The 21142-nt window shown below is 34.2% G+C and overlaps 2 protein-coding genes across 3 annotated transcripts in view; both read right to left on the reverse strand.

Annotated features, from left to right (window-relative positions):
* The window catches only part of 128up (GTP-binding protein 128up), a 29718-nt gene extending 25887 nt beyond the window's left edge, over positions 1-3831 (reverse strand). For both annotated transcript variants that reach the window (XM_067264507.1, XM_067264506.1), the window contains exon 1: positions 3625-3831. In XM_067264507.1, the coding sequence (XP_067120608.1) occupies positions 3625-3666 (42 nt within the window). In that variant the 5' untranslated portion in view covers positions 3667-3831. The remainder of the gene's footprint in view (positions 1-3624) is intronic.
* Positions 3832-7464: 3633 nt separating this feature from the next.
* LOC136970224 (mitochondrial sodium/calcium exchanger protein-like) lies at positions 7465-20609 on the reverse strand. The gene is made up of 9 exons (XM_067264651.1): positions 20529-20609; positions 17639-17776; positions 17387-17565; positions 17181-17313; positions 14906-15105; positions 14245-14320; positions 10790-10870; positions 8086-8153; positions 7465-7647 (listed from the first exon to the last, which is right to left on the reverse strand). The coding sequence occupies exons 3-9, from the start codon at positions 17483-17485 to the stop codon at positions 7465-7467; spliced, it is 840 nt and encodes a 279-aa protein (XP_067120752.1). The 5' UTR covers positions 17486-17565; positions 17639-17776; positions 20529-20609.
* Between the last annotated feature and the right edge of the window lie 533 nt (positions 20610-21142).

Below are 21142 nucleotides of genomic sequence, written 5' to 3' on the forward strand. Positions count from 1 at the left end.
AATGCACAAAACTCAGACAAAAGATGATATATGAAATAAAAACAACTATCAGCTGAAAGCCACATTTATATACTACATACAAATTTCTAATTAAATATCCATGTCTTTTGCAGACATATACAGAGCAAAAGTTAGTTGAACTGACAGATCAGACATAGATTAAATCAAATTTCACAACTGTCTCATATTTACTCATATTGACCCTACATAAAGCATTTAAATCATGCAGAAAAATATTTTTTATTCAGCTGGGATATCAGTTTCCTATTTAACATTGGATTTAAGCATGAATTCCAATATGCTATACTGACAGATAGCATAAAATGTATCAACAGCATGTATTAAGTTTTGACAGCTGCTTAATACAAAAAATTCTATGCATTCAGGCAAGAAGTCTAGTGACTGGCACAATAAAGAACAAAGAGACACTATTGGTCACAACAAATGCCCTGGGCCAATCAGAGCCAACATAAATAATAATAACACACTAAAAATAAAAAATTTTTAGTTAAAAAACAAGTAAAAATTATACTCTTTCCATTTCCGACTTCGAGGATTCTATGAGCCAAAACAAGACAAACAAGTGGCAAGGGACAATCATTACTTTATTAATTTATCCATATGTTTGCATTGGATAAATTAATAAAGTAATGATTGTCCCTTGCCACTTGTTTGTCTTGTTTTGGCTCATAGAATCCTCGAAGTCGGAAATGGAAAGAGTATAATTTTTACTTGTTTTTTAACTAAAAATTTTTTATTTTTAGTGTGTTAATATTACCACCGATCCCATTGGTTTTAATAATCGAATTTATAAATAATAATGATAATAATAATAATAAATACTAAAATCTACAGAAAACACATACTCAAAGATGCAACACTCACAAATGACACATGCAGAAAATGTCACATTATGCCAGAAACTATACAACACATCACCTCTGGTTGCAAGCTCTTGGCACAGACAGATTATTTACACAGACATAATCAAATAGCAAATATAATACACCAAGAGCTTGCAAAGAAACACAAATTAGTAGACATCCACAAACCATACTACAAATACATTCCACAGACAGTATTGGAAAACAACACGCACAAAATGTACAATGACAGAGCCATAATCACAGATAAAACAATTTACCACAACAGACCAGACATCACACTCATTGACAAACACAATAAAATCACATACATTATAGACATATCCATTCCAAACACAATATACAATACGCATGCACTGAAAAAATTAGCAAGTACACAGAACTTGTCCAGGAAATAAGGCATCTGTGGAGGATGCCTATTGTACTTGTTGTTCTCTCCTCTACAGGTGTCATACCACACACACTATACAAAAGCCTGGGCACATTACAATTGAATAGAAATACATACACCACACTACAGAAGGCCACTATATTGAATACATGTCATATTGTGAGAAAATTCCTGAATACAACACACACACACTGATACAGTTCTTTAATTTCTGTTTTGGTTACTATGCCTTGACTTTGGTCCGCCATAGTACACAGCCACTGGTGTTAACTGAGTACCGTATTTTACGGACTATAAGACGCTACAGACTATAAGACGCACCTTAATTTTTAAGCAATTTTTTTAAAAAAATACCTATAAGACGCTATGGAGTATAAGACGCACCTGAATTTTGGAGGCAATTTTTCGAAGAAAAATGTGCGTCTTATAGTCCGTAAAATACAGTATATCTCACTTAACCCAACATAATAATAATAATAAATGGCAATACCATAAATGCTATGATATAAATATACATTTATACAGAAAAATGTTGACAAATAATTAGTAGTATTAAACAGTGTTTTTTTAATTATTGCTATGCTTTTTTTTTAAAACAGAATTTATTTTTTGTCAACGTATATGTACTGTATTTACTCGCATAAAAGACGAGGTTTTTATTCATTTATCACAGCTTCAAATTCCTAAGTCATCTTATACATGCAAGCAAAAGATTCATTGCGTTTTTGCAAATAATTTTTGTGAACAGTGTATTCACATTTTTTACTGGATGCTTACCCTCTTGTAATTGAAACCAAAACTATTTTATCTGGGTCATTTGAATTGTTCTTGTATATTGTCAGGAGTAAAGATGAATAGCAATAGGAAAAGCAAAGCTTTTGAATTGAATTTCAGATTGAAATTCTAAAATCACACAGGAGCCCGAAATAAGTTTTAATCCATTCCCACGTTAAAACAGTTGAATATTCGGAAATCAGAATTTGGAGAAACTCGTAAGTGTAATCGAGGGAGAGTGAATTTGATTGGCAAGAAAAGATTCTCAATTGTCCAGCTTTACATAAACAAATTATGTTGTCAATCTTACAAGATTTTTCCCTAAAGTTTAAAATGCCAGTAAGTTTTGTGGGACAATGTGTGCATTTACGTTCATTTGATATTTTATTTGTGATTAAACAAGATAAAATTAGAATTGTATTAATAAATCTAATTTTCTTTATTTTGATCTTTAAAGTCACACCTCGTCTTATATGCGAGTAAATATGGTATATTAGCATAAAATTTTTTTAGGAAAAAGAAAGCACTATTTTCACCTATTAATAATGATCTGACCTTAAATGCAGTTAGCTAGTATGATTAAAACATGAGGAATAATGTCCATAATAAATTACATAATTTAGACCGGATTCAAACTAAGATGTTCAATTGATCTGGATACAAATGCAGCTCTGAATGAAGCTGCTGAAACATCTCACTTGTCAGAGCTACAGACCATGCCCATAAGAGTAAAAAAGTCAAAAGAACTGACAGTCTATTTAAGATCCTTTGTGAGATATAATCTCCCCAAAATCAGCCTAATTATTTTTTTCAGTTTTAAATTTAACTTCAAAAATGGGATAAAATTTAAAAATGAAAAAATTTCAGTATTTTTTAAAACAATGATAAAAAAAACAACTGTTTTCTACTTTACTAAAGACATAGTAAGTAGTTGGTGCAATGCTATTCCAAACCACCAGCAGCCAAGCGGTTCCGTTCTCCGAACACTGGGAGTTCAGTTGCGGATTCGTGCCTCTCAGGACGGGAAGTTTTCCAGGTTTTCTCCATGTCTGTAACTCCCAAATAGGGGCCAGTTATCCTTAAAAAAACCTCCCAGAAGGCATCCCCCCTAGGTAGATTGCCAAAGTGTTGCATTGTTGTAAATTAACAATCAAATAAACAGCAATGCTATTCCACCAACTACTTGGAGTGCAATCGAATCACATTGTACGCTCCATTAAGTATATTGCATGTTTAACAAGCAGCCCAGATAGAAACTTTGAAGACAAACACTCCATCAAAGGTCACAATTATATGGCTCCTTTGACTTTTTTGGTCTAGAGGTTAAATTGGGGGGAGGGGTCCAAACCCCTCATTCAACCTCCAGACCAAAAAATACATGATTAAATAGACAGATTCAAACCTTACATAAAATCAATATTGAAGAAGTGATCTGCTTTGATGAGCACATGTTCAAGTACTTTAACAGCAGATTTATCGTTAATGCATCAAGTGCTGTAATTTTATTACACTTTTGTTTATATTCAATTTTATATCCATAAAATTACTTATTAATGTTATTTATATAAAAATTACCTCAGCTTCGATGGCTGCAATTTTTTCTAAAGTTGTACTCATGTTTCTCAAAATTAACTTGTAATTACAGTCTTAAATTAATGTTATGCGTCGTCTTCTTTGTTTAGAAGAGTAATTTAATGTCGATATTGCTTAAAATTAAGTTTTCGCACGAGATTTACTTTATTTAACAGTTCCTGCTAAACGACTTTTACCGTGTGCTCCGTCACTTGTACCGTCGCTCCGTCACTTGTACCGTCACTCCGTCACACAGCTCCCTCTACTAAAGTTAGTTTATATATATTTTACGTTTTAATTTAATAATTTTATTTGAAAAATTTTGCTTTTTATTTTTTTACATTTATTATTAATATAAAATTCAAGCTTTTAAATAATAATAAAAATTTAATTTATATCTTTACCCGCCCACCTTTTTCTTTTTTGTTTTAACTCTTTCCGCCCTTTTTTTTTTTTTTTTTTTTTTTTTTTTTTGTAACTCTTTCCGCCCAGTGGGCACTAAGAGGGCCTCTTATAGCAAGCCCATTATGGGTTCGGCCAGGCCCACAATGGGGCGGCCGGGTGGTGAGGGACGGGGACCAACATATCCTGACGGACCACCCCCCGAAAAATTCCTGGGGATTTTTCGACCCGTCCGGATTCGATCCCGGGTCCCCCAGGGCGGCAGGTTGCTAACCTTGACCGCTCGGCCATCCGGCCTTACTCTTTCCGCCCTGTGAGCCTCTTTTAACAAGCCTATTATGGGTTAGGCCATGTCCAACCTAATGGGGCGGCTGGATGGTCAGGGACGAGGCCCGACATATCCAAACGGACCACTCCTCGAAAAATTCGTCCGGATTTGATCTCGGGTCCCCCAGAGCGGTAGCCTGCCATCTTGACCGCTCGGCCATCCGGCCTTTTGTCACTGAACACTGGTAGTTATTCACAGGTTTGCAAGTCACCGAGGGGCTGGCCAAGTGGAATTTCCTGAGTTTTCTTTGCGTGTTTAACATCTAACTAGAAGACAATTTCCCGCAGAAAGTTTCAAACATGCGAAAATAAGCGATTTTCACATATAAGAGCAGCACTTGTATGCGCAGAAAATGTTTGTCATGTCACACAACATGTTTTCCCGTTTTATTTCTTTGCACATTATTGCATGTCTGCGCGCAATATTATTTGCCTGCTTTCCTCCCCAAAGAATCAATGCCGAAAGGCAACAGGTTACGTCATTCATTTAGACAGGCTTTCGGCCTACACACCATTAGTAATCATGTGCTTTCGCTTAATCAGGCACTACTCTTTAGCAGCCTGTACACACACTTTCTTAAACGTGCGACTGAGGAGGTCATTCTTCAGGCGCGTAGGGAAGGGAGCAGGATCGTGACGCGCAAAAACGTAGAGTGAAAAACACATTGCAATTCCCGCGTGCATTATCTTCCAATTATGTAGTCGCTTTCCACAGTTAAATATATAGGCCTACAGTGCATGTGAATGCGAGAATTGTTGAACCAACAAGACCTGCCTACGTAACTGCACATAAGATTTTACCTTCACACGGACAATTTAGAGCGCGCCCTCGTTGTAAATCACGAGATTAAACGCGTGTGTGTAGGCACGTCATTTAACAATAAGTTTGAAACAAGAAGTAGTTTACTTTTATTATTAAAACTAGACACTAATCAATGATGTTTTTGGCTACAATTGTAATTGTGTTTTGCTTAACACACACTCTCCCTATTTTACCAACAGACGTTTGCGTTCCACCATTTTAAGATTAGACATAATATGGCATCAGTAACTAATCCACCAAATTCGAGCGATTAGTATACTAATCTCGGCAAACATAGCGGAAGATTTGTCTTACTTTGTAGAGTACGTGTATGAAAACGAAATAATACAAAATTACTTTCGAATTCCACGACGATTAATTTGTGATCGATCCAATCCCATTGAAAAGTTTGATTATCAACCGTTTATCGAAAGGTAAAGAATAGCATCATAGAATTCAAATAAAACTTTTCTAAAATAATTTATTTTTTGTATAAATAAAATTTGTTTATACATACATATATCAATATGATTATGAGTTGTGTTTGATAAGTTAATTAAACTGAATGCAAATAGTATAGGCAGTACTGTATTTAATAATAAACAACAAAAGTTTCTTGAAAAATGTTAGTTTATTATTATTTAATTTTTAGTAAATCAGTAGATAGAAACATATTTCTAGTTAAAAATACAGAACTTGAAAGCAAAAATGAATAAAAATTGTTATATATACTGTATATTTAGTCCTTTTGTTTCTTTTCCTTTAAAATGTTAATTTAAATTTTTAATCATTAAATTAGCTTATTAATTAGAATAAATTATTGAATAAAATTTATAAATAATTTTTAACAAAAATAACTATAAAAATTAAATTTATTAATAAGATGTTCTAGACATTCTTTTACGTTAGAATACAAATACCAAATAGTAAAATTCACAATATAAAGTTACTGTTTTTTTCAATGCTTTTTAATTTTTCTTGCAGTAATTCTGTTTTTAATTGTTGTTCTCTTATTTGGAGCGCTTTTTCTTCTTGCAGGAGTTCAATTCTACAGTCATGCTCTCTCTTTCTTTTTAAATCTTCTTATTTCATAAAATTTATTTTAGTTCTATGCTCTTCTTTTAAAAAATACATTTGAGCTTTGTGATATTTACATTTACATTTGATGTATTCATATTTTCACTACTTGATTCTCCTGACTACTGTTGCAGTAATGCAGGAAATTCAGCCACATTGTCTGAAAATAAATACCAATATTTATAACTTTTTAAATAAGTTTTCATTTATTATTATTGACTGCTTTATTACTGTTTAGTTTTGATTAAGTAAATTAGATACAGTCAAACCTGTTTTTATGCGGTGGATAGGGACCGCATAAAAAAACGCATTAAAAAAATCGCACAAATAAAAATCGCACATAAAAAGAGCGCATAAAAACAGGTTTGACTGTATAAACAAATTTACCAACAGAAGCATTAAAATCAGCATCAATGTCAACAGGATTTGAGAGGAGCGTAAATTGCTCGGAGATTAAAGAGAAAATTTTTTATGTAATCGGTGGCATAGGACATTCAATATTGGCACATACTCCTCCCCCAGTACTCATCGTGCTCGCTTGTTTGATGCCACATCTTTTCTTGCTTTCTGCCTCAAATTTTTCCACAAAATTTTCAAGTTTTTTGTGTCCCGTTTACTAACCTCCGGAAACTTATTAAATTCTTCGGTTAGAATTAGCCACGTCTCATTCTTTTTTCTTTAAAGATATGGCATCTGTTTCTTTTGATTCTATTATACCTTTTATACTTTTCGACTAAATTCCATTAAATATTCTGGTTATCGACTTCTTTTCTTGTTGTCTGCCATGTTTGCATCTAAGCACGTATTTCGTCTTTCCGAAATATTCAATCAAGAAAATTTTCTACCAACGCAATTTAGCAAAATGATTATTCATGTTCCTGCTTATAAAATTTCTAATAAGATTATGAAAAATTTTAAAACATCATTCAGAAATTCTTTATCGAAAGTAGTGACTAATTACGTTCTAATTTACTGTATGGTGCAGTTGTGATTTACACGTTAGTTTTACTGTAATTATATTTTATTTATTTTTAAAATAATATAAATAAATACAGAAGAAAATCGATTTTTATAACTTATTTATTTAAATTAAAAAAAGAAAAAACAATCTTGAAATATTCAGAAAATTACAATGATTATTTTAGTTGTTTTGCGTTTTCTTCGACAATTTTTGTGTTTTCTAAAATAAATTTTGCATTTTTTAAATAAGTTTTTGCAATTTTTGGAATAGGAATTTATATTATAACGTTGATCTCTAATAAAATAGCTAAAACCAAGAAGATGACGTAATTTATTAAAAGAATAAATCCGTACCAACGTTTCACTTGAAACCTGAGTCCCGCTATTGTTAACATTGTGAAAACTAAACCAAAACACAACGTTCCATACAACAGTGCGATCATACTTGTATATTTTAGCTGAAAAAATTTAAAATAATTTAAATTAAATTACATTTCAAAATTTTTTATCTTATAAATAAAAATTTTCTAGTTATTTTAATTTTTTAAAAAAATGTTTGGATTTAGTTAATGCAAAATTTTCAAAAACTGTATAAAATTTAATTATTAAGTAATAAATTTAGAGCTTATTTCATCTTAAATTAATAACTCAGTGAAAATCAGCTTTAAATTACGAAAAATTAAGGAAATTTAACTTTAAAATATGAAAAATCAGTGAAAATTTAGCATATAATGCAAAAAATAAACGAAATTTTGGCATATAATACGAGGAATCAGTATAAAAAAATTAGCTTTCACGTAAAAAAAATTGTATCCAAATTTATCAAATTTAAGGACATATTCAAGTTAATTTTTTAAAATTATCATGGCAAAATTTATAACTTAAATTGAGTTTACTTCGATTGGTTGTCCTCCACCTTTTAGGATGCTAATTGTGCAAGCTATGCCTACGCCAAGTAATAAACCTTTAATTAACAATTAAGAAAATTTAAAATATAAATTTAAATTAATTCTTGAATATATTTGATTCTAGTACAAATTCCAGATATAGAAAATTCATTATCTACAAAATAATTAATTACAATAGTAATAAATTTCATCAAACTTCATTCGAATCATTGGTAAAGTTCCATCTATATATCTATATATACTAGCTGACCCGGCAAACGTTGTTTTGCCATATAAATTATTTCTAGGTAATTTCTAGCTGACCCGGCCACGCGTTGTTGTGGCTCAAAATGTATCTATTATAAATGTATAACACTTCCCCCGTGGGGGAAATTTCAAAAAATCCCTTCTTAGTGTACATTCTCTTGACGTACCCTATTAAAACGCAATCAAAAACGCATCTAAGATAGTATAATAAAGCCGAGTTCTTCACAGTAAGCCTTAATCCCGTCACTTTTCCCGCTGGGGAAATATCGAAAAATCCCTTTTTAGTGTATATTCTGTTGACGTAACTATTAAAACGCAATTAAAAACGCAAAAAACCGCATGTAAAATAGTATAATAGAAGCCGAGTTCTTCACGGTAAGCCTTAATCCCGTCCATCTCCCCGCACTGGGAAGAATTTCGACATGTATATTATATAAAAACACGTGTGTATTCGAATGCAACGTTGTGTCAAAATTTCAAAGGAATCGGTAGGAACAAACGAACGTTATATTTTATTTATATAGATAGATAGAAAATGATCTGCTTCAGTCCATTCTCACAGAAAAGCAAACTTAGTTCGTCGGAAGTTAGCGCCATCTGTTGGACATAAAAGCCTTAATTTATATATAAATATATTTTTGAAAGGGGGAAATGGTGTAGGGGTATGAAAAATAGATAGTAGCCGATTCTCAGACCTACTGAATATGCATATAAAATTTGGTAAAAATCGGTAAAGCCGTTTCGGAGGAGTACGGTAACAAAAATTGTGACACGACAATTTTATATATAGACTAGCTGACCCAGCCACGCGTTGTTGTGGCTCAAAATGTATCTATTATAAATGTGTAACACTTCCCCCGTGGGGGAATTTCAAAAAATCCCTTTTTAGTGTATATTCTGTTGACGTCACCTATTAAAACGCAATTAAAAATGCAAAAAACCGCATGTAAAATAGTATAAATAGAAGCCGAGTTCTTCACGGTAAGCCTTAATCCTGTCCATCTCCCCCCCGTAGGGAGAATTTCGACATGTATATTATATAAAAACACGTGCATATTTGAATGCAACGTTGTGTCAAAATTTCAAAGGAATCGGTAGGAACAAACAAACGTTGTATTTTATTTATATAGATAGGTAGAAAATGATCTGCTTAGGTCCATTCTCACAGAAAAGCATAATGCCTCACAGAAAAGCAAACTTAGGTCGTCGGAAGTTAGCGCCATCTGTTGGACATAAAAGCCTTAATCCATATATAAATATATTTTTGAAAGGGGGAAATGGTGATCTTCACATATGCCGCAAACCTTCGCGGGAATGTATTAAACAACTTCCCAAAGTTTCATGGCAATCGGATAAATGGTGTGGTAATGCATGAAGGACAAACACACACACACACACAGACATACATTCGTTTTTATATATATAGATAACCCATTCAACAGGTGTCCGTCCGTCCCGTAACCGTTTGATAACCGACACTAGAGGCGCCCCTATCGTGTGTCATATTTCAAACATTCAAATTAAATTAACAATTTTAATTATTATTTAAATTGACAATATAAATTATTATTATTCATTTGGCCAATACATTATTATTTGGTCAATAACAATATAAATAATTCAGTATATTTGTAATAGGAATTTATTACTGTCACGGAATGCCTGTAATGTTCACTAGGGGGCGAATAACGAAAAACCGGATAGATTTGAACTGCTACGATAAAACGATAAGTGAAATAGTTAAGCTAATATTTTAATATCTATATATATAACCCATTGAACGCGTGCCTGTCCGACCGTCCGTCCGCGTAACGGTATGCCAAAAACGGGCACTAGAGGCGCCCCTATCGTGTATTATATTTCAAACATTTAAATTAACAATATAAATTATTATTTAAATTAACACCCACTAGGGTGTTAATTTGACGGCCGGATGGCCGAGCGGTAAAGGTGGCAGCCTACCGCTCTGGGGGACCCGGGATCGAATCCGAACGGGTTGAATAATCCCCAGGAATTTTTCGGGGGTGGTCCGTTCGGATATGTCGGGCCCCGTCCCTCACCACCCGGTCGCCCCATTGTGGGCCTGGCCGAACCCATAATGGGCCTACTAAAAGAGGCCCTCTTAGTGCCCACAGGGCGGAAAGAGTTAAAAAAAAAAAAAAAAAAAAAGGGTGTTAATTTAAATAATAGAAGCGAATGTTACCAGCGAAGGTAAATAAACAAATTAAACTATTTTAAAGTATTTATAGAATGTTTAATAACACTAAATAATGATTTTTAATTATCATAAAATTTGCAATGAACGCCTACTAGGGGGCGTCCCGGGCTCCTAGTTCATAATATTACAATGTGCAGTCGACCTCTGAACAACTCCATTGATGGAAACATAAAAAGCGGCCTTTGTTAGAGGTTCGACGATATATTAATTGCCATTTCTCAAGGATACTTAATAATGGTCCAGCATAACAGGCACTCATTCCCATTCTAGGGTAGCCTTGCTTAACAACTAATGGATTTGCTACTAAATCTAAAATTTAAAAAATTAATATTAATATTATTTATATTTATATATACACAGGGTGGTCCAAAAGTCAATTAGACGAAATTTTGCAGCATTTCAGTAAAATTTGTAACTTGAAGTATTCGAATAAAACGGCCATTTTTTATTTACACTCTGTTACTGTGTACAATAATAATTATTGTGATAAATATTAAGCCTTCTGTAGTGTGTCGTATGTGAAGTTATAAGGACCTAAAGGGGTGGCATGTGCTAATTATGACGCTTAAAACAATTGATAACAATGTGTAATTGTAATAAGCAACCCACTGTACTTATAATAATAAATCAGTAAAACCCGTGAAAGACGGAAAACCTGCTTAAAACAGAAAAATTGGTCCCTTGGGACAAATTTTTCTGTCTTAAGCGGGTTTTCCATCTTTCTAAGCAGCTTCTGGCTTAAGCAGGTTTTCTGTCTACGAAGGTTTAATGAAAACGGTAACTGCTTCAAAATGTGTGAGCGAAATGCTGTATTTACTACATTTATTTAACTGCAGGATCAACGGATTTGATTTCATTCACTGTTTTCTTTGATCGATGGTTGAATTCCGTTTTTGACAGATTCTAACTAACACCAATTAATAACAGAAGTGTAACATGTATAGGTTTTCACAAGTTCCGGATTAGACAAGGTATTTTGGGAAAAAAATTTGACTGTAAATGCCGAAGTAACTGTTACTTTCTGGCTGGATGTGCGGTGATGGATGTCGCCACCTCGCAGATATTGTTATTATTTTTTTTTGTTATTTTCTCACATTTATGTTTTGTAAATTTATTACTGTTTGAATGCTCAATAATTTAATTTTATCTAGTTTTATAGATTTTCTGTCGCTGTAACCACTGTTAAATTATTAATAAACTCTCGTGAGAAAAGACGAGAACGAGAACGTTTGATGAACGTTAGTTAAAGCAAATTTTGTCCTGTCTCCTTTTTAGTGAGAAACGAGAAACATAAACACAATGATCATTTATTACATAACACTGGCTTTCACCTGTTTTCCGTCTTTTGCAGGTTTCACTGTAGAATTATTATACAGTGTCATATCATACTGTGTAAGTAGGTGAGCGAAGTTAGTAGACATTCAAAACATCGATATTTCAGTGAATTTTTGACGTAATGTAACGAGATTACACGGGAATATATAAAATCACAGGGGCTTTTCCCCTGGAATAGTATCAAAATTAGTTCGAATTATGTCGACCAGGTGAAGATGCATTACAGAAAATATTTAACGTGGCAGCTTTCATTGTGGAGCACAGCTTGAAGACAAGCAACAACGTTATCGTAGTGGCGTAGCGTAGGTATCAGCCGCCCGGGCGGAGGAAAATTTCGCCGTCCCTTAAAATTTCGCCCCCCTTAAATAAAATACGGGGAATCCCTACAAGTCAGTACAGACGGTGTTGTCAGTCGCTACAATGAGCAAGATGTCATTATTATACATTTATGTAAAGAAAGGGAATTCCCCAGAATAAGTAATGAAAAATTCCGTGCTCATTTCAATCGGTCCGAATCGTAGGTGCGACAAAAATATGAAATGAAATGGTTCAAATTTTTACAAGATATTATTATTATTTATTGTGAAAAAATGCCGCCGTCTAAAAGTGCCGCCCGGGGCGGGCCGCCCCCACTACGCTACGCCACTGCGTTATCGACATCACGAAAAGCATTTCTGATGACACCCGCATAACGTCATTTATGGTAAAGCGTCACCTGGTGAAAATAATTAGAACTAATTTTGACACTTCTGGGAACGCCTCGTGATTCTATGCGTTTTCATGCAAATCTTCTTACCTGCCATATAGCAAAAATTTACCGAAATATCGATTTTACTTTTCCGGTTATTAGGCTATATACATAACAAGGGAAAGTATTGAAATCGCTGACCCTCACGTTTTTGCAAATCCCCACGTCTTTAGACCCATGAACCAAAAACAATCAAATAAACGGCAAAAAAATCCACGGATGTGTGTCCTTGTGTGTGTTGGCATCCATTTCTCTTAATATTTCAGGATGTTGTAAAGATTAAGAAACGAAATTTGGCATGGTAGCTTGTGTATAAAAAGCATTGATGCTATTAAATTTTGGTTGTAAATGGTCGAGGGGATGAAGAGATATAGGGTGGTTACGTGTCATATCTCGCATGGGGTCGGACATGATTTTATTTTAGCGTTTACAACTATTATTATTTTATAAAACCCGCCCTTATCCTCAAAGTTAAGTTTTTTGCCATTTTATAATAATTAAAAATGTAGAAAGTTTTTATAACAAAATTTCATAACAGATGGCGACACACACAATTTTATTTATCATAGAGCTCAGCCATATGTGTAATGTTAAAGTGCCAACTTTGACTCTTAATATCTCAAAGACCAATGAACCGATTTGGATGAAATTTAAAGTATTTGGTGTCCAGGATGCGTACTATAGACGTTTTAAATTTTGAATAAATTCGTTGGATCGTTTAGGACTTACGCAATCGGTATTTTGTCGTTTTTTGTCGCATAGATTTACAACGAGAGATAATACAACAAGCTATCGAAGAAGTCTGAATAACTCTTTCGAAAACTTGCCACCTCTTATGGAACTAGATTGAAAAAGTAAAACTTAGCAAAAACATTTAAATCAAGGAAACTTTTGAAAGTTGTGGCATAAGAACAGTGAAAGCAGATTTGACAGTAAGATTAACATGTGAATAAAGTGCGTATTAATTACACAAACTACAACTACATGAAGTTTTGGATGAAGCAATGTCACCATGATAATAAATCGAAAAAACAAGCATCATCACAAAAAAGGCTTCGAGCTTTACTTTGCGCCTTAAGGCGTTTACACCTATAATAATTTGGCTGAACGTTGGAGTATCTTTGAGCAGTATCAGTGTAGGAACTTTAAGGCACTAAGTATAGCTCGAAGCCTTTTCCTGTGATAATGCTTGTTTTCCCGATTTATTATCATGGTGAGATTGCTTCCTCCAAAACTTCCGGTAGTTGTAGTCTGTGTAATGTGCACTTTATTCACACGTTGAGTCTTACTGCCAAATCTGCTTCCACTATCCTTATGCCACAACTTTTAAAACTTTCCTTTATTTAAATGTTTTTGCTGAGCTTTACTTTTTCAACCTGGTTCCACTAGTTTTTTTAAATGGGATTTATGATTAATAATATGAAAGTTGCGCAACTCATTGCTAGAATTTTTAAAATGTCTAATGACTTTTGCATCACCCTGTACTTATATGACTTAAAATTATATAAAAAATAAATAAATACGGTATATAATAAATTCAAGTTTCAAATTTATAAATTTTCATTTTAATTTTATAGATATTAATAAAATGTATACAAACCTCCAATGCTGTTTCCCCAAGCTAATACAGTTAAACCTAAAATTGCATCACTTAAGCAAAAAACAATTCCAAGTGCCTGTTTAATATTAAAAATGAATTATTAATTAATTACTTCATTAATTAATATTTCAGGATAGGATAGAGTAAAAAACGAAATTTGGTATGGTAACTTGTCTATAAGGAACATTGATGTTATTCAATTTTGGTGGTTAAAGATGGAGGAGTGAAGAGATAGAGGGATGTAGGGTATCATATCTCGAGTGGGGGAGTCGGATTTAATAAAGATTTTACTTGTTATTGGCATTTACAATATTTTTTGAAACTCGTCTCTACCCTTAAAATTAAGTATTTTGTGGTTTTCATAATGATTAATAATATAAAAGTTATTTTTAACAATATCTCGTAACAGATGGCGCCAAACACGATTTTAACTTCGTACTAATGTGCCTCGTTAGTATTTCTTAAACATCAGTATTTTTTGCGGAAAAAGTTAAGCAACTTGTTGCTGTATTTTTTTACATTTTATAAAATTCCAAAAACATTCAAAGATCCAACTTATTCAACTTCATAAAGAAATTACACAGAAAAGAAAAAAAATCTCAGCAAACGTATTATTAAAATTGATTAATTAAGAATCAAAAAGAATAAGAGGGAAACTTACCTTAAGTAACGAAACTATTTCTTTAGAAATGCAATAAATCCACGTGACAGAAACAACAAAAACTAAATATCTAAAACTAGCATAATATTTAGGGGGTTTCTCTTTTCTCGAGGTAAATATAACCACCAAAGCCAAGATTATGGAGACGATTGCTACAATACCAACTACAGGAAACACGTCACCAACTAAATCTAAACCATCTGTAAATCACAAATCATTAAAATATAAAATTAAAAATTCTCTTTATTTATTTATTAGGCCACAATTTTCAAATTGCAAACCTGTACGTTTTCACTTTCGTCTATCTCTCCGTCCGTTTTTCGTTAATTAATCTCGAGAACAAAGTTAGATAGATGAAAATGGAAACCAGATATGAAAACCTTAGGAGCCTGAGGCCTGATTAATTATATGAACTTATAAACTATTGTAAACTTTTTCACTATTTAAGCTTAGCGAAATCGAAACTTGTGTAAGGTCGCCGACTGGTGGGGATAAGTTAATCCCGTGTCAGGATGAGCCTAAGGAGACGTTTGCATGTGGGTGTGGCGGAGGAGGCAAATGATGTCAAGTGTTTTACATAAGAAAATCCGTTTATTGGATAACATATATGCTTACATCCACAATTGACAGTCCACTTCTCTACAGTCCTTCGGAGTGGCGAAGATTTCCCTTTCGTCGAAGCCCCGGAGAGGACGAGATGAGATCGCTGGACAACTGCTTGCAGAGGTGCTGAGGCGTCCTACGTTGTTGGCGGCGACACAACACAACACAAATCACGGCTCTTTGCTGGATGCGGAGGAGACTCTCTCCGACCTTGAAGATTCCGATTTTTATAGTTTTTCGCTCGCTATTCCGATTTCCGATTGGCCCCTCGTCCCCTTTCCCGTTTTCCGATTGGTCTTTCCTTCGTTTCTAGGCGAAACTCGGGACGACCCGGGTCATGAGAAAGGTCCGATTCGGAGTGTCCATCTGGCGTCTTTTTGACCATTGTGTTCGGAGACTGTTGATAAATTTACAAGACTCGAACTCATAATTTAGCCCGTTAATTGCTATTTCTGTCATCTAGGAACTTTTACGATTCAAGCGCGACGTTTTCTATCTATTAAACTGTCTTTCCCCTTTCGAAGTTGTCTTCTTAGATCGACTATTTATGAGCACTCGAGTCAGAATTTCACCTATTTATGAGTCTTTACGTCATAATTCTATCTATTTATGGACTTTCGTGTCAGAGTTCTACTCTTCCGTTTGACATAGATGGATCGTTTTTAACACGTGTTTTGGCACGTGTTCCGGCACGTGTTCGACACGTGTTCCGACACTCGTTGTTTACATTTTGCGTCGCGATGTCTAGATCAAGAGTTGTTTTTTCTTTTTTTTTCTCTCTCTTTTCTATATAATCTATTGTTATAATTTAAATGCAAGAATTTCGTGATCTACGGACCTCGTCTGCAACCTCACACTTGTACTATTGTTAACTCCTCCGCAACTGCTTTTCCGATTTAAATCATTTTTTTGCATAAAAATACAATCCATCTCAGTCTAGGTCATAATGCTAATAACATTTTAAAATTCGACCTCATGACCCCAATATATAAAGTTAAACTTTATAATGGCTTAATTCATTTCTTTGATTTTTGAGCGGAGCGAGGTCGAGCTCTTTTAGAGACGGTTAACTTTTCCAAAAATGATTCCCCAAGCTGTTGAAATTGGACTCTATCACGGATACCCCAGAGTAATAGATTTAGTGCCCTTATTGCCTTGGCTATCTGGTTATCTATAAATGAGTGCTATCATCAAATTATGTAACTTTGAAACTCTCAAACTGTAATCCTATTACATCAATGACCGAACGTATAAAACTATTAGTAGTTGATTGATAGATACGTGAGATCGTGCCTCATCAGTGGCTTGACTACGTGAGATTTTCCGGATTTTCAAGTCTCTAATACCTAAACAGGATCCAGCTTTCCCATAGAAACTCTTCCCGAAGAGCATTTTTCCTTGACAAACCGCCCATATATTATGCTTCTACGTCCTATCAAACCAAACCAAACCAAACCTCATTTCTCAAAGTAATTTTTTATTCTTTTAGGTCATCGCCACACTATTTAATACCAGTTCAGAGGCAGATAAATAGTGAAATTATATTGAAGTTGACTATATTCTTCCGTATAATTATGGCAATTAAAATTACAGTTACCGTAATTTACAATTGTAGGAAAGAGTAAAATAATTCAATTTCGTCATTTTTAACATAAAATTTAAATTTTCTTACGTCTCGAAGCGAATGCCACAAAAACTGGTCCAACAATATAATGTATAACCGCTAGTGGCTTGTTCCAGTTATTTGAAAGATCTTCATCATCCATTAAAGGCATTGAAAAAATCAGGATGAAATAAATAGGTAACTGTAAAGTATAAATAAGAACATATAATAAAATTAAAGACTTATGGAAATGATTAAATCCAGTAAATTCATACCTTAAAAACTACCAAAATTTTAGTACACCAGAGTTTCTCTGACCATGACAAGATATCTATGGGAATTATCTGGTAGTAGAATGTCTTGCAATCTCCCATGTCTTCAGAACTCGAATTTGATACCAGACTTGAGAAACTATTTTTAGAAATCTGGGTTTACAAAGGAGGAGATAGAAATTCTACAAAAGTCAGTTGAACTGTAAATTATCTGCAAATATAGCTAAAAATTTTTAATTCTGTTCTACTTTCTACCTTTTCTACTTTGATCCGATTTCCCAAAGCTTCCATTTCCGGAATGGTCTAAAGTACTAGTATTGCTCGTGGCATTATTTGTTTTTGCAGGCATAAACCTCTTACGAGGAATGTCTAAACTGTTTCTAAAAATGATTCCTGTAATTGGACAGGAACAATTTGTTTACAATAATTTATGCACATTGAACAATTAGCATTACAACAAACGATACAGAAAGTAGGCATTCTATGGTTTATCAATATTTAAAGGTAATTAACAACAGTCTCGATAACAATTGATAAACTCGAGATACTAACATATCATAGACATGTTCAGACACAGTTATGCCCATTATAAGCCTCATGTTGTTCAAACCCATTGTGAAAAAGACCCGAAATAGGATCGACAAATTTGAAGGGAGGAATGGTGAATCTTACACCAATTCCTACTACATGATACATTAATGGGTTATGGTAGACCAGGGGTCCCCAACCTTTTTGTACCTAAGAGCACATTCCAGAATACCGGCTGGACGACGGGCACCATTTATTTTTTCAAGGTGAATTCATATTTGGACATAGTTAACAGCGCCGGATTAAGCCTCTAGCGGGCCCTAGACAAAATTTAAATTGGGGCCCCATTTAAATAAGTTGCTTCTAAACAAATCTTATATAATGTGACATTAGGCATGGGTGACACCCGGTGTGGATATCGCTGGTGTCACCCAGGAATATTTCTAGATGGTGCGAGAGATATCGTGGCGGAGATTACTTCTGACACACGGATGGCTGTTGCTTTTTTTTTTTAGCTAACGACTGCTGAAATTTCTAGGTCACTCCAAGTTACGGGCTGTACACGTGATTTTACGGTATTCAGAACGGATCGTTTTACTTCATTTCAGGTATGGGAAATTGAATTAGTGCACATTTGGCGGAGGAGAAAAAGAAATCGGTCGCATTTTGCTTTGTGCTTTCATCCGTGTTGGATGCCATTTCTACTTTTGAATGGTTAATCATTCAAAGTGAAAAAACTTTTACATAGCATTTTATTGAAAACCGAAATATTTTTATTTTTATCGTGGTCGCACAGTGGCGGGCACACGTAAAACGATTGGCGAGCGCCATGGTGCCCGCGGGCATAGGGTTGGGGACCACTGTGGTAGACTATACTTATACAAACTATCTGAAGATTTGTGTTCGAATCCTAAGATACACACCTTATATAAAATATAATTCTGCAATATTTATTATAAATAAAGATTATTTGATTGGGCAATGCAATACATTGCAATACTAAGGCTACATGGCTAACTGCAAATTCAAGAGGGGTCTTTAAAATAGAAGTATTTCAGATGTATTCGGACAAATTCAAGATGCTTCTACAAATGAAAGTAAATCAAAAAGTATATGTCTGGTACTGAACAGTTTACAAAAAACTGAGACTTCGCAATATCCATCAAAAATAATACATTTGTATTAGTATTCATAATACATGCAGCTTATTAGTATTATTCAATAATACTAATGCTAATAACATTAGTATTATTGAAAATTATTTCTAGATGAAACCTGCAATAAATGTTAAAATGTTTCTTCTAGTGAGTATATGCATGCATACATGCACCTGTCAGGTCAATTGTTGCACCGGCTCCAATGTCCCAGGCTGTCTATGAATGATTTCAAAAGCATCGAAAATACGTTGCTCCAGATTACTGCATTATCAATTGGAGTGGAATAGACAAGCAATCTTAGATATCCTTACGGATTGAAAATTCAGAATTGAGGGCTATTGGATGGACAAGGAGTCCGTAAAGTACAACCTGCTCTGCCAATCCACCAATATGAATAGGAAGAATCCATTTTATGGCAAGCTAAATGTACATGGCGAGCCATAACAGCTAAATGTGGCGGGACTCCATGGTGCCCGCGACTGTCATGGTGACATGAACCACGCGACTGTTTGAATTGCCAAGGCACATTCTTAAAGTAGTGGCAAGGTATTGGAAAAGAAGTTTGTGTAGAAGTCTCTATTCAGTCAGTTTAGAAAGATGTGTGCATTTATAATAGTCATTAATAATACTACCAGAACACATATTAATCCAGAACTGTTGCTGAAGCCTATCCACGACGGTAGCAAATAGATTATCCTGCGCTCATTGATGTTGATTATAAAAATTAACTGCGAATTCACTGCGAATCTGCTGGAGCGATCAGCGAGAGATTTCTCGCAGTAAATACACTAATCATGAGATGGTATATTTTACTCACGTTGGATACTATCTAAACAGTAGAATGACCTACAGAAAAAAATGTTACCAATTCCTTGTGCTAAAACAGAGATCTCTACAACATGTTTCAGGATATTGTCTTACATCTCTGCTCTACGAGCATTTCTTGGTCACGGTCACCAGCAGGAGAAGCTAATCGTCTAGTCTAGATATTGATACACTGCAGTGTTTGCCATCTATCAGGAAAAGCTTCCTAATAATCTTGTGATTTCGCGTGTATTTCCATTTGTACACTGTATATAAAAATCACTTGCTTGCTTGTTTTTGATATGAAAAACCTGCCAATGCTACCATTAACCTAGTAATTATTATTCCATTTGCTGGTGGTATACTTTCCATTTTATGACATGCCTGTGGCAAAATGTCTGGATTGTACAAGAACAATTACCTGAACATTTGATCTATGAATGCGTTTTAAACGTCAGCCATATCGGGGATAACATTTTAACGTAGCTCATCAACCTGTGTTTATAGAATCTTTTATTTCTTTTCATGTAAAGAAACATCTCCGAGGTTATCCAAGTAATTACAAAGCACCCTGTATAATGAACTTTTAAATTCAGTAGAAGTATTACAAGAATTTAAGCCCAACTTGTATTTTTATAACTATAAAATATACTCACTCCTTAAAACTACTCCTTCATTTTCTGGTTCATCATGGTATTTATCCATACTCGTTTCTTGTTTCATGAAACTTGTGGGAAAAACTAGACCAAGTAAATTTTTAAAAAGTCAAAATATTGTAGTTTTATCAATATGTAATTAAATATCCATTCTTTTTAACAATTTTAATCATACTTTGCAGAAAATAATTCATTCTTGTAATGCCACTCGACTCTACGTATGTTTTTAAGTTTTGACTCGTTCTGTGGTCCACCAGTGGCCAAGCAGTTCCGTTCCCTGAACAATGACAGTTCGGTTGTTGGTTCGCTCCTCGCCAGGACGGGCTGACCATGCGGAGCTTTCCGTATTTTCTCCACGTCTGTAACGCCTGAATAGGGGCTAGTTACCCTTAAAAAACCTCTCGGAAGACATTCTCTTAGGCAAATCGCCCAAGCGTTACGTTGCCGTAACTTAACGAAACAAACAGACTCGACTTCTTTCGAAGAAATACTCATTTATTGTACGGTTTATGTAAGCTGAAAAATTAAATTTTAAACATATTTCTTGGTGAACACGTGACCGAAAGCTATTTTTATCTTGGCAGGAGATTTCCTAGTGACCTATCTCATATCTA

This window comes from Centruroides vittatus, unplaced genomic scaffold (genome assembly GCF_030686945.1).
Source record: "Centruroides vittatus isolate TY-2023 unplaced genomic scaffold, ASM3068694v2 contig_19, whole genome shotgun sequence".
Lineage (NCBI taxonomy): Eukaryota > Metazoa > Arthropoda > Arachnida > Scorpiones > Buthidae > Centruroides > Centruroides vittatus.

Excerpts from the sequence above, each read along its gene's own strand:
- LOC136970224 (XM_067264651.1), bottom strand. The coding sequence starts at position 17,485 with ATGGGAGATTGCAAGACATTCTACTACCAGATAATTCCCATAGATATC. Across the intron at positions 10,871-14,244 it reads TTGGGGAAACAGCATTGGAG|ATTTAGTAGCAAATCCATTA; the intron begins GTTTGTATACAT and ends TTTAAATTTTAG. Across the intron at positions 7,648-8,085 it reads GTGGAGGACAACCAATCGAA|CTAAAATATACAAGTATGAT; the intron begins GTAAACTCAATT and ends AAATTTTTTCAG.